The sequence below is a fragment of the Heterodontus francisci genome, chromosome 3 (assembly GCF_036365525.1).
Source record: "Heterodontus francisci isolate sHetFra1 chromosome 3, sHetFra1.hap1, whole genome shotgun sequence".
Taxonomy (NCBI): domain Eukaryota; kingdom Metazoa; phylum Chordata; class Chondrichthyes; order Heterodontiformes; family Heterodontidae; genus Heterodontus; species Heterodontus francisci.
The window spans coordinates 146,601,562-146,622,825 of NC_090373.1; the positions used below are offsets into that span (position 1 = coordinate 146,601,562).

The following is a 21,264-nucleotide window of genomic DNA, read 5'->3' on the forward strand; positions in this document are numbered from 1 at the left end:
GGAAACCGGAGCACCCGGAGGAAACCCACGCAGACACAGGGAGAACTTGCAAACTCCACACAGGCAGTACCCGGAATCGAACCCGGGTCGCTGGAGCTGTGAGGCTGCGGTGCTAACCACTGCGCCACTGTGCCGCCCTATTGTATATTAATGTGCTGGTATTTAGGGGCAAGGAGGTGCAAAGAATATTCTTAAAGAGGAAGTCTTGTCATCCACTTCATAATAAGAAAATTGGTTGACACTGTGGCACAACACACTTTATATACGGAAGAATAGTGAACAAAGGTTCACAATTGCATCTATTTTAACGCAAGGAGTCTTACAAGCAAGGTAGATGAATTGAGGGTGTTGATTAACACATGGGAACATGATATTATTGCTATCACACAGACATGGCTGAGGGAAGGGCAGGACTGGCAGCTCAATATTCCAGGGTATAGAATCTTCAGGTGTGACAGCGGTGGGGGGTGAAGGAGGGGTGCAGGTGTAAAAGAGGTGGCATTGCACTATTCATCAGGGAGTCAATTACTGCAGTAAGGAGGGATGATATCTTAGATGGTTCCTCAAATTAAGTCATATGGGTAGAACTTAAAAACAAAAAGGGGGCAATCACTTGGCTGGGAGTGTACTACAGGCCTCCAAACAGTCAGGGACAAATAGAGGAGCAGATATGTAGGCAAATCTCAGAGAGGTGTAAAAATAATAGGGTAATAATAGTAGGGGATTTCAACTTCCCCAATATCAACTGGGATAGTCTTAGTGCAAAAGGCTTAAAGGGGGCGGAATTCTTAAAGTGCATACAGGAGAGCTTTTTGAGCCAGCACGTAGAGAGTCCGACAACAAAAGGGGTGGTACTGGACCTAATCCCAGGGAATGAAGCCGGACAAGTGGTAGAAGTGTCAGTGGGGGTGCATTTTGTGGATAGTGACCATAACTCTAAGATTTAAGGTAGTTATGGAAAAGGACAAAGATGGCAGGGAAATAAAGGTACTGAATTGGTGGAAGGCCTATTTCAATATAATAAAACAGGATCTGGCCAAAGTGGACTGGAAGCAGCTACTTGTAGGAAAGTCTACAAAGAACAGAGAACAAAGAAAATTACAGCACAGGAACAGGCCCTTAGGCCCTCCAAGCCTGCGCCGATCCAGATCCTCTATCTAAACATGTCGCCTATTTTCTTAGGGTCTGTATCTCTTTGCTTCCTGCCCATTCATGTATCTGTCTAGATACATCTTAAAAGACGCTATCGTGCCCGCGTCTACCACCTCCGCTGGCAACGCATTCCAGGCACCCACCACCCTCTGCGTAAAGAACTTTCCACGCATATCCCCCCTAAACTTTTCCCCTCTCACTTTGAACTCGTGACCCCTAGTAATTGAATCCCCCACTCTGGGAAAAAGCTTCTTGCTATCCACCCTGTCTATACCTCTCATGATTTTGTACACCTCAATCAGGTCCCCCCTCAACCTCCGTCTTTCTAATAAAAATAATCCTAATCTGCTCAACCTCTCTTCATAGCTAGTGCCCTCCATACCAGGCAACATCCTGGTGAACCTCCTCTGCACCCTCTCCAAAGCATCTCCATCCTTTTGGTAATGTGGCGACCAGAACTGCACGCAGTATTCCAAATGTGGCCGAACCAAAGTCTTATACAACTGTAACATGACCTGCCAACCCTTGTACTCAATACCCCGTCCGATGAAGGAAAGCATGCCGTATGCCTTCTTGACCACTCTATTGACCTGCGTTGCCACCTTCAGGGAACAATGGACCTGAACACCCAAGTCTCTCTGTACATCAATTTTCCCCAGGACTTTTCCATTTACTGTATAATTCACTCTTGAATTGGATCTTCCAAAATGCATCACCTCGCATTTGCCCTGATTGAACTCCATCTGCCATTTTTCTGCCCAACTCTCCAATCTATTTATATTCTGCTGTATTCTCTGACAGTCCCCTTCACTATCTGCTACTCCACCAATCTTAGTGCCGTCTGCAAACTTGCTAATCAGACCACCTATACTTTCCTCCAAATCATTTATGTATATCACAAACAACAGTGGTCCCAGCACGGATCCCTGTGGAACACCACTGGTCACACGTCTCCATTTTGAGAAACTCCCTTCCACTGCTACTCTCTGTCTCCTGTTGCCCAGCCAGTTCTTTATCCATCTAGCTAGTACACCCTGGACCCCATGCGACTTCACTTTCTCCATCAGCCTACCATGGGGAACCTTATCAAACGCCTTACTGAAGTCCATGTATATGACATCTACAGCCCTTCCCTCATCAATCAACTTTGTCACTTCCTCAAAGAATTCTATTAAGTTGGTAAGACATGACCTTCCCTGCACAAAACCATGTTGCCTATCACTGATAAGCCCATTTTCTTCCAAATGGGAATAGATCCTATCCCTCAGTATCTTCTCCAGCAGCTTCCCTACCACTGACGTCAGGCTCACCGGTCTATAATTACCTGGATTTTCCCTGCTACCCTTCTACATCAGACCAGGGAGTCAAAAAGGAAACAGCGAGAGTTCAGGGCCAACATGTTCCCGTAAAGGTGAAGGGTAGGACCAATAGGTCCAGGGAACCCTGGATATCAAGGGATACAGAAAATTGGATCAGGAAACAAAAGGAGGCTTATGGCAAATTCAGAGTGCTGAAAACAGCAGAGGCCCAAGAGGAGTATAGAAAGTGTAGGGAGTACTTAAAAAAATAATTAGGAGAGCGAAAAGGGGGCATGAAAAAACACTGGCAGGCAAGATAAAGGAAAATCCCAAGGCATTTTATAAGTATATTAAGGGCAAGAGGATGACCAGGGAAAGAGTAGGGCCCATTAGGGACCAAAGTGGCAATCTGTGTGTGAAGCCAGACGACATAGGTGAGGTTTTAAATGATTACTTTTCATCTGTGTTCACTATGGAGAAGGACGATGTAGGGGTAGAGATCAGGGAGGGGGATTGTGATATGCTTGAACAAATTAGCATTGAAAGGGAAGAGGTGTTAGCTGTTTCAGTTTAAGAGTGGATAAATCCCCAGGCCCAGATGAGATGTATCCCAGACTGTTATGTGAGGCAAGGGAGGAGTTAGCAGGGGCTCAGACACAAATTTTCAAATCCTCACTGGCCACAGGAATGGTTCCAGAGGACTGGAGGACAGTGAATGTGGTACCATTATTCAAGAAGAGTAGTAGGGATAAACCAGGTAATTACGGGCCAATGAGTCTGACATCAGTGGTAGGGAAACTATTGGAAAAAATTCTGAGGGACATTTAATCTCCACTTGGAGAGGCAGCGTTCAATCAAGGATAGTGAGCATGGCTTTGTCGGGGGGAGATCATGTCTAACAAACTTGATTGAATTTTTCGAGGAGGTGAGTAGATGTGTAGATGAGGGTAAAGCAGTTGATGTAGCCTACATGGACTTCAGTAAGGCTGTTGATAAGGTCCCGCATGGGAGATTGGTTAAGAAGGTAAGAGCCCATGGGATCCAGGGCAATTTGGCAAATTGGATCCAAAATTGGCTTAGTGGCAGGAGGCAGAGGGTGATGGTTGAGGGTTGTTTTTGTGATTGGAAGCCCGTGACCAGTGGTGTACCGCAGGGATCGGTGCTGGGACCCTTGCTGTTTGTAGTGTACATTAATGATTTAGACGTGAATATAGGAGGTATGATCAGTAAGTTCGCAGATGACACAAAAATTGGTGGTGTTGTAAATAGTGAGGAGGAAAGCCTTAGGTTACAGGACGATACAGATGGACTGGTAAGATGGGCAGAGCAGTAGCGAATGGAATTTAATCCTGACAAGTGTGAGGTGATGCATTTTGGGAGGACTAACAAGACAAGGAAATATACAATAGATGGTGGGACCCTAGGGCCCTAGAAAGAGGGTCAGAGGGACCTTGGTGTACTTGTCCATAGATCACTGAAGGCAGTTGCACAGGTAGATAAGATGGTTAGGAAGGCATATTGGATACTTGCCTTTATTAGCCAAGGCATAGACTATAAGAGCAGGGAGGTTGTGATGGAACACAAACAAGAAATGCTGGAAATACTCAGCAGGTCTGGCAGCATCTGCGGAGAGAGAAGCAGCGTTAACGTTTCAGGTCAGTGACCCTTCATCAGAACTGGCGGATATTAGAAATGTAAAAGGTTTTAAGCAAGTAAAGCATGGGAGGTGCAAGAGATAGAAAAAGAGGTGTTGATAGGACAAGGTCACAGAGAATAACTGACCAGAAGGTCATGGAGCAAAGGCAAATGGTATGTTAATGGTGTGCTGAAAGACAAAGCATTCGTACAGAGAGGGTGTTAGTGGACAGAAAACTGAGCAACCTGGCCCCAAGCACAAACGTTAACTCTGCTTCTCTCGCCATAGATGCTGCCCAGACCTGCAGAGTATTTCCATCATTTCTTGTTTGCATTTCAGATTTCCAGCATCTGCAGTATTTTGCTTTTATTTTAGAGGTTATGATGGAGCTATATAAAACGCTTGTTAGGCCACAGCTGGAGTACTATGTACAGTTCTGGTCGCCACACCATTGGAAGGATGTGATTGCACTGGAGAGGGTGCAGAGGAGATTCACCAGGATGTTGCCTGGACTGGAGCATTTCAGCTATGAAGAGAGACTGGATAGGCTGGGGTTGTTTTCCTTAGAGCAGAGAAGGCTGAGGGGGAACCCGATTGAGGTATACAAAATTATGAGGAGCATAGCTAGGGTAGATAGGAAGAAACCTTTTCCTTAGCGGAGGTGTCAATAACCAGGGGGCATAGATTTAAGGTAAGGGGCAGGAGATTTAGAGGGGATTTGAGGAAAGATTTTTTCATCCAGAGGGTGGTTGGAATCTGGAACACACTGCCTGAAGGGGTGGTAGAGGCAGGAACCCTCACAACATTTAAGAAGTATTTAGATGATAACTTGAAATGCCATAGCATACAAGGCTACGGGCCAAGTGCTGGAAAATGGGATTAGAATAGATAGGTTCTGGATGGCTGGCATGGACCTGATGGGCCGAAGGGCCTGTTTCTGTGCTGTATAACTCTATGACTCTAAGGGTCTATCTGCATGCCAATTAATTCTCAATTTCAGACTCTCTGTTAATTGGGAGGCACCAAGTATTGTGAAGGGAATAAAATCAGACAGTCACCCTGAGCTACATTCATAGCTCAGGGCAATGCTGAGGTCACTACCAGCTGAATTAGTTTTTTTATTATTCTTTCATGGGAGGTGAGTGCACTGGCCCATGGGGGCGGCACAGTGGTGAGCACCGCAGCTTCACAGCTCCAGTGACCCGGGTTCAATTCTGGGTACTGCCTGTGTGGAGTTTGCAAGTTCTCCCTGTGTCTGCGTGGGTTTCCTCCGGGTGCTCCGGTTTCCTCCCACATGCCAAAGACTTGCTGGTTGATAGGTTAATTGGCCATTATAAATTGCCCCTAATATAGGTCGGTGGTAGGGAAATATAGGGGACAGGTGGGGATGTGGTAGAAATATGGAATTAGTGTAGGATTAGTATAAATGGGTGGTTGATGGTCGGCACAGACTCGGTGGGCCGAAGGGCCTGTTTCAGTGCTGTATCTCTAAACTAAACTAAATGCCCCTGAAACAGTGGTGCTGAGCTTCCTTCTTGAACCGCTGCAGCCCATGTGGTGCAGGTACACCCACAGTGGGAGGGTATTCCAAGATTTTGACCATGTATTGATGAAGAAATGGTGATATATTTCCAAGTCAGGATTGTGTATTACTCAGAGGGGAACTTGCAGGTAATGCTGTTCTCTTGCACATTCTGCCCTTTGTCTTCTAGGTGGTAGAGGTCACAGGTTTAGAATGTGTAGCTGAAGGAGCCTTGTTGATGGTACACACTGCTGCCACTGTGTACCAGTGGGTAGCGGGACTGAATGCTTAAAGTGGTTGATGGGGCACCGATCAAGTGGGCTGCTTTGTCCTGGATGGCATCGAGCTTCTTGACTTAGAGCTACTCATCCAGGCAAGTGGAGCGTATTCCATTACACGCCTGACTTGTGCCTTGTAGATTGTGGGAAGGCTTTGGGGAGTGAGGAGGTGAGTTACTCAAAACAGAATTCCCAACCTCTGACTCTGCTCTTGTAGGCACAGTGTTTATATGGCTAGTCCAGTTCAGTTTCTGGTAAATGGTAACCCCATGATGTAGATTGTGGAGGATTCAGCAATGGTGGTGCCATTGAACATCAAGGGGATCGTTAGATTCTCTTTTGTTGGAGCAGGTCATTGCCTGATACTTGTGTGGCACAAATGCTGCTTTCCATTTATTAGCCCAAGCCTGAATGTTGTCCAGGTCTTGCTGCATGTGGGCACAGACTGCTTCAGTATCTGAGGAATTAGTTGAGCTCAGGTGAGATAGGAATTGGCATCAGTGCCCCTGGTTTGGGAAAGGAAATTGAGCCAGAACTCCTAAACACGATCCAATGATACCTGTTGGACAGCGTGCATAGAACCATAGAGTAATTACAGCACAGAAGGAGGCCATTCAACCCACTGAGTCCATGCCAGCTCTCTGTCGAGCAATCCAGTTAGTTCCATTCCCCTGCTCTAATTCGTAGCCCTGCAAATTTATTTCCCTTAAGTCCCTTTCCAATTTCCTTTTGAAATCATTCATCGTCTCCGCTTCTACCATCCTCGTAATCATCAAGTTCCAGGTCATTACCAATCACTGTATAAAAACGTTCTTCCTCTCATTTCCCCCTCCTCGTATCTCTTGACCAAAATCTTAAATCTGCTTCCCCTAGTCCTTGTACCATCAGCTCATAGGAACAGCTTTTCTATGTCAACCTTATCTAAACCTGTCATAATTTTGTACACCTCTATCAGATCTCCCCTCAATCTCCTTTTCTCCAAGAACAACCGCCCCAGCTTTTCCAACCTAACCTAGTTGGTAAAATCCCTCATCCCTGGAACCATTCTGATAAATCTCCTCTGCACCGTCTCAAGAATCTTCACATCCTTCCTGAAGTGTGGTGACCAGAACTGGATGCATTAGTCTAGTTCTGGCCTAATAGGTCAATGTCAACTGAGAGCAGGGGTTAGATTTGTATATGATATCTGACACTCATTAGATTCAGCAGGATACTAGACTGTTGGCACTTCTATGGATGTAGGGAAAACACATCTGCAGGGCAAAGAATACTCAGGTAAGTGTTATTTATATTCAAGAGTTAATTTTATAATTTTGTTTTCCAGATTTACAGTTTGAGCATGCACTCCCCTGATTTTCTATCCATTATAAATAGATAAAATCCTGTTAGGTGTTTCCATCATGCAAAGGCCCCAGACGAGAAGCTCAAATTTGCAAAATTACCTCTTGAGGTTAAGCTCAAAAGGAATATTTCAGAATAAGATGCCCCAAAAATTTTATTTGAGCAAATACAGAGTATTCATACATCCTGTTAATAAATCTTCAAAGAAAACACTGTGAAGCCACTCTGATTGGACCTGTCATCTTCACCATATTTGTAAGGCTATCTGCTGAAATGTAACATTCCTTTGCCTAGCATCAGGAAAGCATGTTCCAGGGCTAAGCCTTTAAGACAGCGGAACAGATTAAAAGGCAATTCATTGTGCAGATAGAGTCACAGTGTCATTTACAGCATAGAAGGAGGCCATTGAGTCCATGCTGGCTCTCCACAGAGCAATCCTGTCAGTCCCACTCACCTGCTCGATCCCTGTGATCCTGCAAGTTTATTTCCTTCAAGTGCCCATCCAATTTCCTTTTGAAATCATTGATTGTCTCCGCTTCCACCACCCTTGTGGGCAGTGAGTTCCAGGTCATTCCCACTCACTGTCTAAAAAAGTTCTTCCTCACATTCCCCTTGCATCTGTTGCCCAAAACCTTCAATCCATTTTTTTTAAAAGCAACTCTTTGAAATTTAGACTGATATATATTCTTTAGGGTAGTCCTCAGGAATAACACGGTTACAGATCCTCATCATGGGGTTATTTTTTAGTTTTTCCCCCTTTTTTCAAACTGATGTTATATTTGAGCATTAATGATATTCATTCAAGTAAGTGATGTTGCTGTTAGGGAGGTTATCTCTGAAGAGCCAGCTTCAACATTACATACAAATCAGATGCTGAGTAAATCTCCTTCCTTTCTAACACAACAATCAACTAAGGCTTTATCAAAAAGATTAATTCTGCTTTTGATAGCTGAGGAAGCCAGTGTGGGAATTATCACAGTATGCTAGCTCAAGACAAAGATAATTTTAGATTACTTCCCTTCTGTACAACTACAAACAAATTTACCACCAATGCAACAAAGCTCTCAACCAATTTTGCGTGATACCAGCATAAAATCCTGTTACTCCACGAACAGAACAGTGTAACCAACAGTAAAGTTTATCCTGGGCTAAATAATTTTATTTAAAAATAATTGAAACTTAAAGGGTACTGACAAAAAGATTTTCTGCAGAAGAAACTCAATTAATAGACACAATTTTATTTGTTCTTGAGTGTTGCTGGTAAGGCAAGCATTTACTGTCCATTCCTAATTGTCCTTGAGAAGGTGGTGGTGAGTCGCCTTCTGGAACTGCTGCAGTCCATGTGGTGTAGGGACACCCACAGTGCTGTTAGAAAGGGATTTCCAGGATTTTGACCCAGTGACAGTGAAGGAACAGTGATGTAGTTCCAAGTCAGGATGGTGAGAGGTCATAGGTTTGGAAGGTGCTGTCTGAGTAGCCTTGGTGCTATACAACCTTATCTAACAGACTGTAGTGTTAGAGAAACTTCCAAGCCAGTTTGTGAAGGAGACACTGAGACTCAGATGCTTTGGTGAAGACTGTTTATTGCTTATCACAGAGCTCACTACACCACTCCTAACAATCTCCAGCCAATCCTGACTGTCTCTTTACATGTACATCTGAGTACAATTAACTAATCAACACCCAACACCTGTTCACCCTATTACCTTCAACTACAAGGTAATTAACATCCATCAAAAGAAATTATTAGACACTAACATGGAGATGGTAGGAGCAGAGATATCTTACTTACTCCACAGTATGCATCACTGTTGAACATCTGAGGTGGGAGTGGGTTTCCATTGGCAGGCTGCTTCTCCTGTGGGATGTTGTTGTACATCCACCTTCTCTGGTCTTCTAACATTGTTATGTCAATCTCTTCAAATTCAATCTTGTTGGACTCCAGGAATCCCACCACCTCTTGTTGTCGCTTCTTGATCTGCAATTAAATCAGAACTTGGTCAAGAGTATTTAATTGATCTCTTTCTACTTTGTTCATATATTGAAGAGGAAGTCTTTGTTTTTATTCCTTGTTTAAAGTTCGTTCATCTGAAGGTCCAGAACAGCTTAATAAGGTCGGTTCAACAGGAAGATTTATATCAAAGTTTCACAGATGCTTGAGCTCATTTGTTTCCAATTATAAAATGTTCCAGTAACTCACCTGGACCATGATGGAGAGTTAGTTTGTTAATATGAACCATCCCACAGGAAAAGGAAAAGAAAAGGTGAGTTGAAAGTTAAAAACATACATGCTAAAGCATTTCTCTTGTTTTGCCGCAAATGATAGCCTTCTGAATTTTTTTTGTCAACAACCCAAACAAAATAGACTAGAACTGAATCATTTTGGTCCGATTAGAGCCATTTTCATCTGGAATATCCAAATCTCAATCGATAACATCAGCAGAAAATCAGAGGAATCCCTGCAGAAAAAGCTTTATCGTCAATCTTCCAGCAAAGTTAATGCGGGAGATCAGGAGAAGCCCACAGAACTTCTACCCTGTTGTTTAGATGCAATGGTTCCCTTGTCATAAATTGAGCTGCCTGCATAAAAAAGGGAAAAGAATATGCATCTTAAATAAAAAATATCTCTACCTTGAATGAAGTTTTCTTTATCATCATTGTTATGGTCATCAACATCTATATTTTTAAATAGATGCTGCTCTGTTAGAGAGGGATGAAGGATGGAAAAGGGAAAGAATACCTATTGCATTCTCTTCTGGTCTTGAGATTGACTTGCACTTTTAGTAATAAGCATTTACAAAACTAAACACTTTAATTCTTCTTCCGAAGAGAAAGTCCCTCCCTCCCCATCTCAAAAACAAACATCAGCCACATACTATCAACTGCAAGCAGAGATTGGGTCGACTAGGCCTATGTTCACTAGAGTTTAGAAGAATGAGAGGGGATCTCATAAAATTCTAAAAGGACTAGACAGGCTTGATGTAGGGAGGATGTTCCCAATGGCTGGGGAGTCCAGAGCCAGGGGTCACAGTCTCAGGATACAGGGTGTGCCATTTAGAACCGATAAGGAGAAATTTCTTCACTCAGAGGGTGGTGAACCTGTGGAATTCTCTACCACAGAAGGCAGTGGAGGCCAAGTCATTGAATATATTCAAGAAGGAGATAGATATATTTATTAATGCCAAAAGGATCAAGGGATATGGGGAGAAAGTGAGAACAGGGTGCTGAATTAGACGATCAGCCATGATCTTTTTTGAATGGCGGAGCAGACCCAAAGGGACTCCTATTTTCAGTAGAACAATGGTAGAATCGTACAGAGTCAGCATAGATTTACAAAAGGGAAATCATGCTTGACAATTCTATGAGAATTCTTCGAGGATTTAACGAGTAGAGTTGATGAGGGGGAGCCAGTGGATGTGGTTTATTTGCACTTTCAGAAGGCTTTCGACAAAGTCCCACATAAGAGATTAGTGTGTAAAATTAAAGCGCATGGCATTGGGGGTAGTGTATTGCGATGGATAGAAAATTGGTTTATTTTTATTTATTTAGAGATACAGCACTGAAACAGGCCCTTCGGTCCACCGAGTCTGTGCCGACTAAGAACCACCCATTTATACTAACCCTACAATAATCCCATATTCCCTACCACCTACCTACACTAGGGGCAATTTACAATGGCCAATTTACCTATCACCTGCAAGTCTTTGGCGGTGGGAGGAAACCGGAGCACCCGGCGAAAACCCACGCGGTCACAGGGAGAACTTGCAAACTCCGCACAGGCAGTACCCAGAATTGAACCCGGGTCCCTGGAGTTGTGAGGCGGCGGTGCTAACCACTGCGCCACTGTGCTGCCCTAACACTGCGCCACTGCGCCGGTTGGCAGACAGGAAACAAAAAGTAGGAATAAACAGGTATTTTTCTGAAAGGCAGGCAGTGACTAGTGGAGTACCGCAGGGATCGGTACTAGGACCCCAGCCATTCACTATATATATTAATGATTTAGATGAGGGAACTAAATGTAATATCTCCAAATTTGCAGATGACACAAAACTGGGTGGGAGGGGGAGTTGTGAGGAGGATGCAGAGAGGCTTCAGGGTGATTTGGACAAGTTGAGTGAGTGGGCAAATGCATGGCAGATGCAGTAAAATGTGGATAAATGTGAGGTTATCCACTTTGGTAGCAAAAACAGGAAGGCAGATTATTATCTGAACAGATATAAACTGAGAGAGGGGAATATGCAACGAGTCTAGGGTGTTCTCGTACACCAGTCGCTGAAGGTAAGCATGCAGGTGCAAAAGGCGGTAAAAAAGGCAAATAGTATGTTGGCCTTCATAGCGAGAGGATTCGCGTACAGGAGTAGGGATGTCTTGCTGCAATTATACAGGGCCTTGGTGAGGCCCACCTGGAATATTGTGTGCAGTTTTGATCTCCTTATCTGAGGAAGGATGTTCTTGCTATAGAGGGAGTGCAGCGAAGGTTTACCAGACTGATTCCTGGGATGGCGGGACTGACGTATGAGGAAAGATTGAGTAAGTTAGGATTATATTCGCTGGAGTTCAGAAGAGTGAGGGAGGATCTCATAGAAACCTATAAAATTCTAACAGGACTTGACAGGGTAGATGCAGGAAGGATGTTCCCGATGGTGGGGGAGTCCAGAACCAGGAGAGATTGACTCGGTTAGGATTATATTCGCTGGAGTTCAGAAGAGTGAGGGGGGATCTCATAGAAACCTATAAAATTCTAACAGGACTTGACAGGGTAGATGCAGGAAGGACGTTCCTGATGGTGGGGGAGTCCAGAACCAGAGTCATAGTCTAAGGATATGGAGTAAGCCTTTCAGGACTGAGATGAGGAGAAATTACTTCACCCAGAGAGTGGTGAGCCCATGGAATTTGCTACCACAGAAAGCAGTTGAGGCCAAAACATTGTATGTTTTCAAGGAGGAGTTAGATATAGCTCTTGGGTCTAAAGGGATCAAAGGGTATGGGGCGAAAGCGGGAACAGGTTACTGAGTTGGGTGATCAGCCATGATCATAATGAATGGCGGAGCAGGCTCGAAGGGCCAAATGGCCTACTCCTTCTCCTATTTTCTATGTTTCTATGCAATAACTTCAAAAAGCCAACATTTTACCGATACCAATCTTCCACTCCCAAAACAAACCGCAATCTGTAACCAATGAGCAGCAGGAAACAAAAAGAATTATGCAGCTTTTGAGAAGCAGGTAGTTGAATTTCAACAGTTTAGTAAGCTTTAAAGTTTTTTTGTTACAATTCAGGCTGTTTAACATGTGCCCACTGCAAAAGCAAAAAAAAGCAAGCATGATTTTATGGATCAAAATGTGATAGTGTGCACAAAGTATCCAGTAATAGATCTCTGAAAGAATGATTTACTGCTATAGCAATGTTATGGGATATCGCCAAATACTTCTGATCTCTCCAAGTGGCTGCAAACATCACAGTAATAGACTAAAAATACTAATTTATGTTTATTAAGATCAATTGGATTTAGGTAAATTTCAGTGCTTCATCTAATACAGTAGCTGTTCCAAAACAACAAATGCTTGAAAGTTTTATCAGTTTTCTTTGATAACTTTGGACTGTGTCCATAATAGGAAGTTGGGAGAAACTAATCGCATGGAATCTTTGTTTGCTACCATGACTCAGATGAGTGTTCTCTAAATGAAGGATTTATCCACATGCTGCTGTTAAGAGACAGAACTGCCCATGAAAATCAGAACATAATGGCAAGATATCATGTTCATAAACAATGGCACACAGACCCTGTGATGACCAAGAAATACTGATGCTGACAATAGTGTGTAGACATTCTAATCAGTTATATCTGATAAATATATGTAAGTGATGGAAAATGTATAGAGGTCAGTTACATGGGATCTGTGCCCATTTAATACCCCAGTTATTTTTCCAGTCGAGTTTTCAATAGGCACCATAGTTTTCTAATTATATTTGAATGAGGTCTCAATTGTCTAATTTTGCCCATCCAGTAATTTTCCCATGTACACAAACCTGTGCCTGTAAAATGGGCAACCAGGGCTACTAGAATTTGGGTTGTCTGCAGAAATGAATTTAATCATGCTGATATTTAAAAAATTATTGCATTAAATGGAAATTTTTTTTTGCTTTTTAAAAAAATATTGTTCTTCATTCCTTTTTGTCTTGCCACCATTGCATTGTTTTGGGGCAGGGACTCATGCCAGGTGTTTTGGCACTTTTTTTTTTAATCATCCACAATATTGGCACAATAAATGGCACATGGGGATCCCCTTCTGCTTATTTTTTTAATGCATTGAAGGATGAACAAAGGAATGCCAGCCATGTTAAGCTGACTAAAGAGACTCCACCTACTTCTCAACACCCCTCAAATCTGAATTCATAGCTGGAATACAGTGATCTGGATTTTTCAAAGATATCCAACCTGCTAAGTTCCTGTCATGCAGGCCCCCACCTGCCAAGAATGAGGCACATTAATTTTGCCACATGGACATTAAGTTACTGGGGAGAAAAGTGGGCCGATCACAAGCAATTGCCAGGTCCCTCGCCAGAAAGACATATTTGCATACTAGCAGACAGTGTTGGAACAAAGGAACCTGTCCCTGCTCCCCAATACACAGAAGATGTGGTCAGACCAGTTTAGTCACATGACTAACTGGCTGTTGCAGAGTTTTGAACTGAGAGTTTTTAATTAGCCACAGAGAATTTGAACTCAGAAAGCTGTTTGCTCCTGAACTGACACGACCTCTCATGGCTGGCTCGCCGCAGCCTCTCCTGTCTGCTCTCATCTCTTTCTCACACAACTGAAAACCATTGAAGACACATGAACCCCAAGAGAGAAGTCTCCTATAGTGAACAAGGTTTAAGAAGAATACTGGGCCCCAACGAAAAGCAAGATCTACCTACAAGCAAGGACTACAGTGAGCTCGAAGCATAGTAACAAAAACCCCTCTTCAGCAATTACCTCAAACCTCCCCACTATTTTTCTTCTGCTCTTTTCTGTCTCTATTTGCATGTGTGTATCGCGTATACATGCTAGCGTGGGGCATGGCGAGTATCTGTAGGCGTAAACCGAATTAGAGTTTGTGTAAGTTTTAATAAATGTCACTTTTCTTCTTTAAACCTAAGAAAGCCTGTTTGTGCTCATTTCTTTGCCTAATAATTGAAAAGTGGTGAACAAGGATTCACCAAGGGGGAGGTCAAAACACAGTGTGTTTAAAACAAAACCCTGTTACAATAAGACCAGACGAAGGCTGAGCAACACCCCGAGACACATTACTCACCCAGTTGTAACAGTTCCAAATAATTTTTTTTTTAGTTTTTAGAGAGACAGCACTGTAACAGGCCCTTCGGCCCACCGAGTCTGTGCCGACCATCAACCACCCATCCATACTAATCCTACACTAATTCCACATTCCTACCACATCCCCATCTGTCCCGATATTTCCCTACCACCTACCTATACTCGGGGCAATTGCTAATGGCCAATTTACCTATCAACCTGCAAGTCTTTGGCATGTGGGAGGAAACCGGAGCACCCGGAGGAAACCCACGCAGACACAGGGAGAACTTGCAAACTCCACACAGGCAGTACCCAGAATTGAACCCAGGTCGCTGGAGCTGTGAGGCTGCAGTGCTAACCACTGTGCCACTGTGCCGCCCCAAGTAGTGATGCAATAATTGAGCTGTGTCACCTACAGTGAGGACCCTTGCAGTTAACATGTACCATATGGCAACAATGGTCGACTGTGCCCTCAAGCTTTCTCCTTTCTTCCAGACATGCTGCAACCCTGTCCTTTAGGGGTGATATCTTAAAATGGCAAATAGGGCTCCGGTCATGCAGGCTTTGGACTTAAGTGTCGTTCTACATCCTGCCTTAAAGAGTCAGTTGCCTACCTTTGTATTTACTGTGCCAGCCACTGGATTGTGAAAAGTATTTTTTTCTTATAGGAAGAAAGAACTTGCATTTACATAGTGCCTTTCATGACCTCAGGGCATCTCAAAGCACTTTACAGCCAATGAAATACTTTAGAAGTGTAGTCACTGTTGTAATGTAGGGTCCAAGTCAGCCTTTGCAAAGTGTTACAACCAGGCAAGAATGGTATCTAGGGGTCTGTTACTATCTTTACTTGGTCTTATTGTAACAGGGTTTAATTTTAAACACACAGTGTTTTGAGCTCCCTCTTTGTGAATCCTTGTTCACAACTTTCCAATTATAAGGCAAAGAAATTAGCACAATCAGGCTTTCTGTGGTTTAAAGAAGAAAGACAAAATTCCTTAAACCTTAAACTTAAACTCTAATATGGTTAACGCCTACGTATATATGATGCGTCCACACTAGTATGCACAAACAAATAGGGACAGAAAAGAGAAGAAAAAATAGAACAGTTTGAGGCAATATCTTGTTACTGTTTCTTCAGCTCGCTGTAATCCTTGACTGAAGATATGGTCTTGCGTTTCATTGTGGCCCAGTATTCTTCGTAAACATTGTTCACGTAGGAGATTTTTCTCTTTCTGAGTTTACATGTCTTCACAAGATTCAGTTCCGTGGGAAAGAGATGGAGGCAGGCAGACAGGAGAAGAGATGTTCTCAGTCCATGAGCCCTTAGCTTTCTGATCTCAAATACTGTTTTCTCCAATTTAAAACTCTCAGTTAAAGCGCTGCAACATCCAGTCGGTCATGTGACTAAAACTGGTCTGACCACTTCTGTGTATTGGGGAAGCAACTACTGGGTCCCCATTGTTTCAACATTGTCTGTTACTATGCAGATGTCTTTCCAGTCTGGGCTTGCAATTTTTCAAGTTTTAATGTTCATGTGGCAAAAATCATGTGTGCCTCAGTCTTGGCAGGTGGGGCGTTTGCCTGACAAAAGGCTGAAATATACATGAAGATATGAGGAACATTTGCACAGGCTACGAACATTTTTGTCCTGATATACAATATCAGGCCAGGTATTCAAGTGGAAAATGTACTCCAATGTGCACCTGCCCTTTCAATAACTCCTTATGTGAAATCATCAGATCAATCAATGAGGCTTATTCTTTCATAAACAGCATGCCTTCATTCTCAGAAAAAATATAGTTTGCTTGTATTCTCTCTAATATATCTTCTTCTTTGGCCGCCTTGTCTCGAGAGACAATGGGTAAGCACCTGGAGGTGGTCAGTGGTTTGTGAAGCAGCGCCTGGAGTGGCTATAAAGGCCAATTCTAGAGTGACAGTCTCTTCCACAGGCACTGCAGATAAAATTGGTTGTTGGGGCTGTTACACAGTTGACTCTCCCCTTGCACTTCTGTCTTTTTCCTGCCAACAGCTAAGTCTCTTCAACTCGCCACTCTTTAGCACCGCCTTTATGGCTGTCCGCCAGCTCTGGCGATCACTGGCAACTGACTCCCACGACTTGTGATCAATGTCACAGGATTTCATGTCGCGTTTGCAGACGTCTTTAAAGCGGAGACATGGATGGCCGGTGGGTCTGATACCAGTGACGAGCTCGCTGTACAATGTGTCCTTGGGGATCCTGCCATCTTCCATGCGGCTCACATGGCCAAGCCATCTCAAGCACCGTTGGCTCAGTAGGGTGTATATGCTGGGGATGTTGGCCGCCTCGAGGACTTCTGCGTTGGAGATACGGTCCTCCCACCTGATGCCAAGGATTCTCCGGAGGCAGCGAAAATGGAATGAATTGAGACGTCGCTCATGGCTGACATACGTTGTCCAGGCCTCGTTGCCATACAGCAAGGTACTGAGGACACAGGCTTGATACACTCGGACTTTTGTGTTCCGTCTCAGTGCGCCATTTTCCCACACTCTCTTGGCCAGTCTGGACATAGCAACGGACGCCTTTCCCATGCGCTTGTTGATTTCTGCATCGAGAGACAGGATATTGGTGATAGTTGAGCCGAGGTAGGTGAATTCTTGAACCACTTCCAGAGCGTGGTCGCCAATATTGATGGATGGAGCATTTCTGACGTCCTGTCCCATGATGTTCGTTTTCTTGAGGCTGATGGTTAGGCCAAATTCGTTGCAGGCAGCCGCAATCCTGTTGATGAGTCTCTGCAGACACTCTTCTGTGTGGGATGTTAATGCAGCATCGTCAGCAAAGAGGAGTTCCCTGATGAGGACCTTCCGTACTTTGGTCTTCGCTCTTAGATGGGCAAGGTTGAACAACCTGCCATCTGATCTTGTGTGGAGGAAAATTCCTTCTTCTGAAGACTTGAACGCATGTGAGAGCAGCAGGGAGAAGAAGATCCCAAACAGTGTAGATGTAAGCCTTTGACGAGGTCCCTCATGGCAGACTGGTACAAAAGGTGAAGTCACACGGGATCAGAGGTGAGCTGGCAAGATGGATACAGAACTGGCTAAGTCACAGAAGACAGAGGGTAGCAGTGGAAGGGTGCTTTTCTGAATGGAGGGATGTGACTACTGGTGTTCCGCAGGGATCAGTGCTGGGCTTTTTGCTGTTTGTAGTATATATAAATGATTTGGAGGAAAATGTAGCTGGTCTGATTAGTAAGTTTGCGGACGACACAAAGGTTGGTGAAGTTGCGGACAGTGATGAGGATTGTCAGAGGATACAGCAGGATATAGATCAGTTGGAGACTTGGGCGGAGAAATGGCAGATGGAGTTTAATACGGACAAATGTGAGGTAATGCATTTTGGAAGGTCTAATGCAGGTGGGAGGTATACAGTAAATGGCAGAACCCTTAGGAGTATTGACAGGCAGAGAGATCTGGGGGTACAGGTCCACAGGTCACTGAAAGTGGCAACGCAGGTGGATAAGGGAGTCAAGATGGCATAAGGCATGCTTGCCTTCATCGGTTGGGGCATAGAGTATAAAAATTGGCAAGTCATGCTGTCCAGAACTTTAGTTAGGCCACACTTAGAATGTTGCAATTCTGGTCGCCACACTACCAGAAGGACATGGAGGCTTTGGAGAGGGTACAGAAGAGGTTTACCAGGATGTTGCCTGGTCTGGAGGGTATTAGCTATGAGGAGAGGTTGGATAAACTCGGATTGTTTTCACTGGAACGATGGAGGTTGGGGGGTGGGGGGCGACATGATAGAGGTTTACAAAGTTATGAGCGGCATGGACAGAGTGGATAGTCAGAAGCTTATTCCCAGGGTGGAAGAGTCTGTTACTAGAGGACATAGGTTTAAGGTGATAGGGGCAAAGTTTAGAGGGGACGTGCGAGGCAAGTTCTTTACACAGAGGGTGGTGAGTGCCTGGAACTTGCTGCCGGGGGAGGTGGTGGAAGCAGGTACCATAGAGACGTTTAAGAGGCATCTTGACAAATACATGAATAGGATGGGAATAGAGGGACACGGACCCCGGAAGTGCAGAAGGTTTTAGTTTAGGCAGGCATCAAGATTGGCGCAGGCTTGGAGGGCCGAATGGCCTGTTCCTGTGCTGTACTGTTCTTTGTTCTTTGTATGAGAACACAGCCCTGTTTCACGCCATTCAGGATAGGAAAGGGGTCTGATGAGGTGCCGCTATGCTGAATTGTGCCTTTCATATTGTCATGGAATGAGGTCATGATACTTAGTAGCTTTGGTGGACATCCGATCTTTGCTAGTAGTCTGAAGTGACCACGTCTGCTGACGAGGTCAAGGCTTTGGTGAGATCTATGAAAGCAACGTAGAGGGGCATCTGTTGTTCGCGGCATTTCTCCTGTAGCTGGCGAAAGGAGAACAGCATGTCAATGGTGGATCTCTCTTATCGAAAGCCACACTGTACCTCAGGGTAGACACGTTCAGCCAGTTTCTGGAGTCTGTTTAAAATGACTCGAGCAAAGATTTTTCCCACCATGCTGAGCAGGGAGATTCCACGGTAGTTGTTGCAGTCACTGTGGTCACCCTTGTTCTTATAGAGGGTGATGATATTGGCATCGTGCATGTCCTGTGGTACTTCTCCCTCATCCCAGCACAGGCAAAGCAGTTCATGGAGTGCTGAGGTATAGCAGGTTTGGCACTCTTGATTATTTCAGGGGTAATGCCGTCCTTCCCAGGGGCCTCCTCACTAAATGAGGAAGCCATTTTCAAGATGGCTCCTGGACGGGCAAGGGAGCTCCTTGCTGTATAATTCTATCCTTGGTCATCCGTTCCCATCCATTGCCCTTTCCCTCCCAATCTCCTCTCTTCCACTGTTTAAGTTCCTCTGCCTCTAATAGTGGGTGCATTTCAACCCTAGGTATTAATTAATTGCTAGTTTATAGAGCTGAGAGAGATCGACCGTTGACATGCTGTTCTCCCTTTGTCAGATACAGGAGAAATGCCGTGAACAACAGATGCCCCTCGACATTGCTTTCATTGATCTCACCAAAGCCTTTGACCTCGTCAGCAGACGTGGTCTCTTCAGACTACTAGAAAAGATTGGATGCCCACAAAAGCTACTAAGTATCATCACCTCATTCCATGACAATATGAAAGGCACAATTCAACATGGTGGCGCCTCATCAGAGCCCTTTCCTATCCTGAGTGGCGTGAAACAGGGCTGTGTTCTCGCACCCACACATTTTGGGATTTTCTTCTCCCTGCTGCTTTCACATGCGTTCAAGTCCTCTGAAGAAGGAATTTTCCTCCACACAAGATCAGGGGGCAGGTTGTTCAACCTTGCCCGTCTAAGAGCGAAGTCCAAAGTACGGAAAGTCCTCATCAGGGAACTCCTCTTTGCTGACGATGCTGCTTTAACATCTCACACTGAAGAGTGCCTGCAGAGTCTCATCGACAGGTTTGCGGCTGCCTGCAATGAATTTGGCCTAACCAACAGCCTCAAGAAAACAAACATCATGGAGCAGGACGTCAGAAATGCTCCATCCATCAATATTGGCGACCACGCTCTGGAAGTGGTTCAAGAGTTCACCTACCTAGGCTCAACTATCACCAGTAACCTGTCTCTTGATGCAGAAATCAACAAGCGCATGGGAAAGGCTTCCACTGCTATGTCCAGACTGGCCAAGAGAGTGTGGGAAAATGGCGCACTGAGACGGAACACAAAAGTCCGAGTGTATCAGGCCTGTGTCCTCAGTACCTTGCTCTATGGCAGCGAGGCCTGGACAACGTAGGTCAGCCAAGAGCGACGTCTCAATTCATTCCATCTTTGCTGCCTCCGGAGAATACTTGGCATCAGGTGGCAGGATCGTATCTCCAACACAGAAGTCCTCGCGGCGGCCAACATCCCCAGCTTATACACAGTACTGAGTCAGCGGCGCTTGAGATGGCTTGGTCATGTGAGCCGCATGGAAGATGGCAGGATCCCCAAAGCCACATTGTACAGCGAGCTCGCCACTGGTATCAGACCCACCGGCCGTCCATGTCTCCGCTTTAAAGACGTCTGCAAACGCGACATGAAATCCTGTGACATTGATCACAAGTCGTGGGAGTCAGTTGCCAGCGTTCGCCAGAGCTGGTGGGCAGCCATAAAGACGGGGCTAAAGTGTGGCGAGTCAAAGAGACTTAGTAGTTGGCAGGAAAAAAGACAGAGGCGCAAGGGGAGAGCCAACTGTGTAACAGCCCCGACAAACAAATTTCTCTGCAGCACCTGTGGAAGAGCCTGTCACTCTAGAATTGGCCTTTATAGCCACTCCAGGCGCTGCTTCACAAACCACTGACCACCTCCAGGCGCGTATCCATTGTCTCTCGAGATAAGGAGGCCAAAGAAGAGAGCTGTAGACCCGAGGTAACTCAATGTGACCTGATCATTTACTCTCCAAAGGACTAGGGTAATGTTCATCCTTTGCGCTTACCGCCTTATTAATGCTTGCAAGTTGCTGCTTGGATATCATCTGCTGAGGAACTCGTCGTCCGCCTGGGTTGTTCTGCTCGTCCTGGTGCGGCCATTATGTGAGCTACGTGCCCACCTGGAAGGCACTGGCCAGGGACGTGAAAGGCGGACCGAGTGCTAATGAGGCTGTCGTCGAGGCTCAGGGCCTCAATCCGGACTCGGTTGTCCTTCTGCCGTCACAGCTCAGAGCCGGGAAAGAAGCTCCACCTTGAGCTAGATGGCGACCACGAGCACAGCGTCGG

General features: G+C 44.9%; 1 protein-coding gene across 1 annotated transcript in view; it reads right to left on the reverse strand.

Moving 5' to 3' along the window:
* sh3bgrl2 (SH3 domain binding glutamate-rich protein like 2) overlaps positions 1–20,871 on the reverse strand; it is a 66,452-nt gene extending 45,581 nt beyond the window's left edge. The window contains exons 1-3 of the mRNA XM_068028587.1: positions 20,851–20,871; positions 16,097–16,170; positions 9,020–9,209 (exon numbers count right to left, since the gene is read on the reverse strand). Of these exons, the coding sequence (XP_067884688.1) occupies positions 9,020–9,209; positions 16,097–16,170; positions 20,851–20,871 (285 nt within the window). The remainder of the gene's footprint in view (positions 1–9,019; positions 9,210–16,096; positions 16,171–20,850) is intronic.
* Between the last annotated feature and the right edge of the window lie 393 nt (positions 20,872–21,264).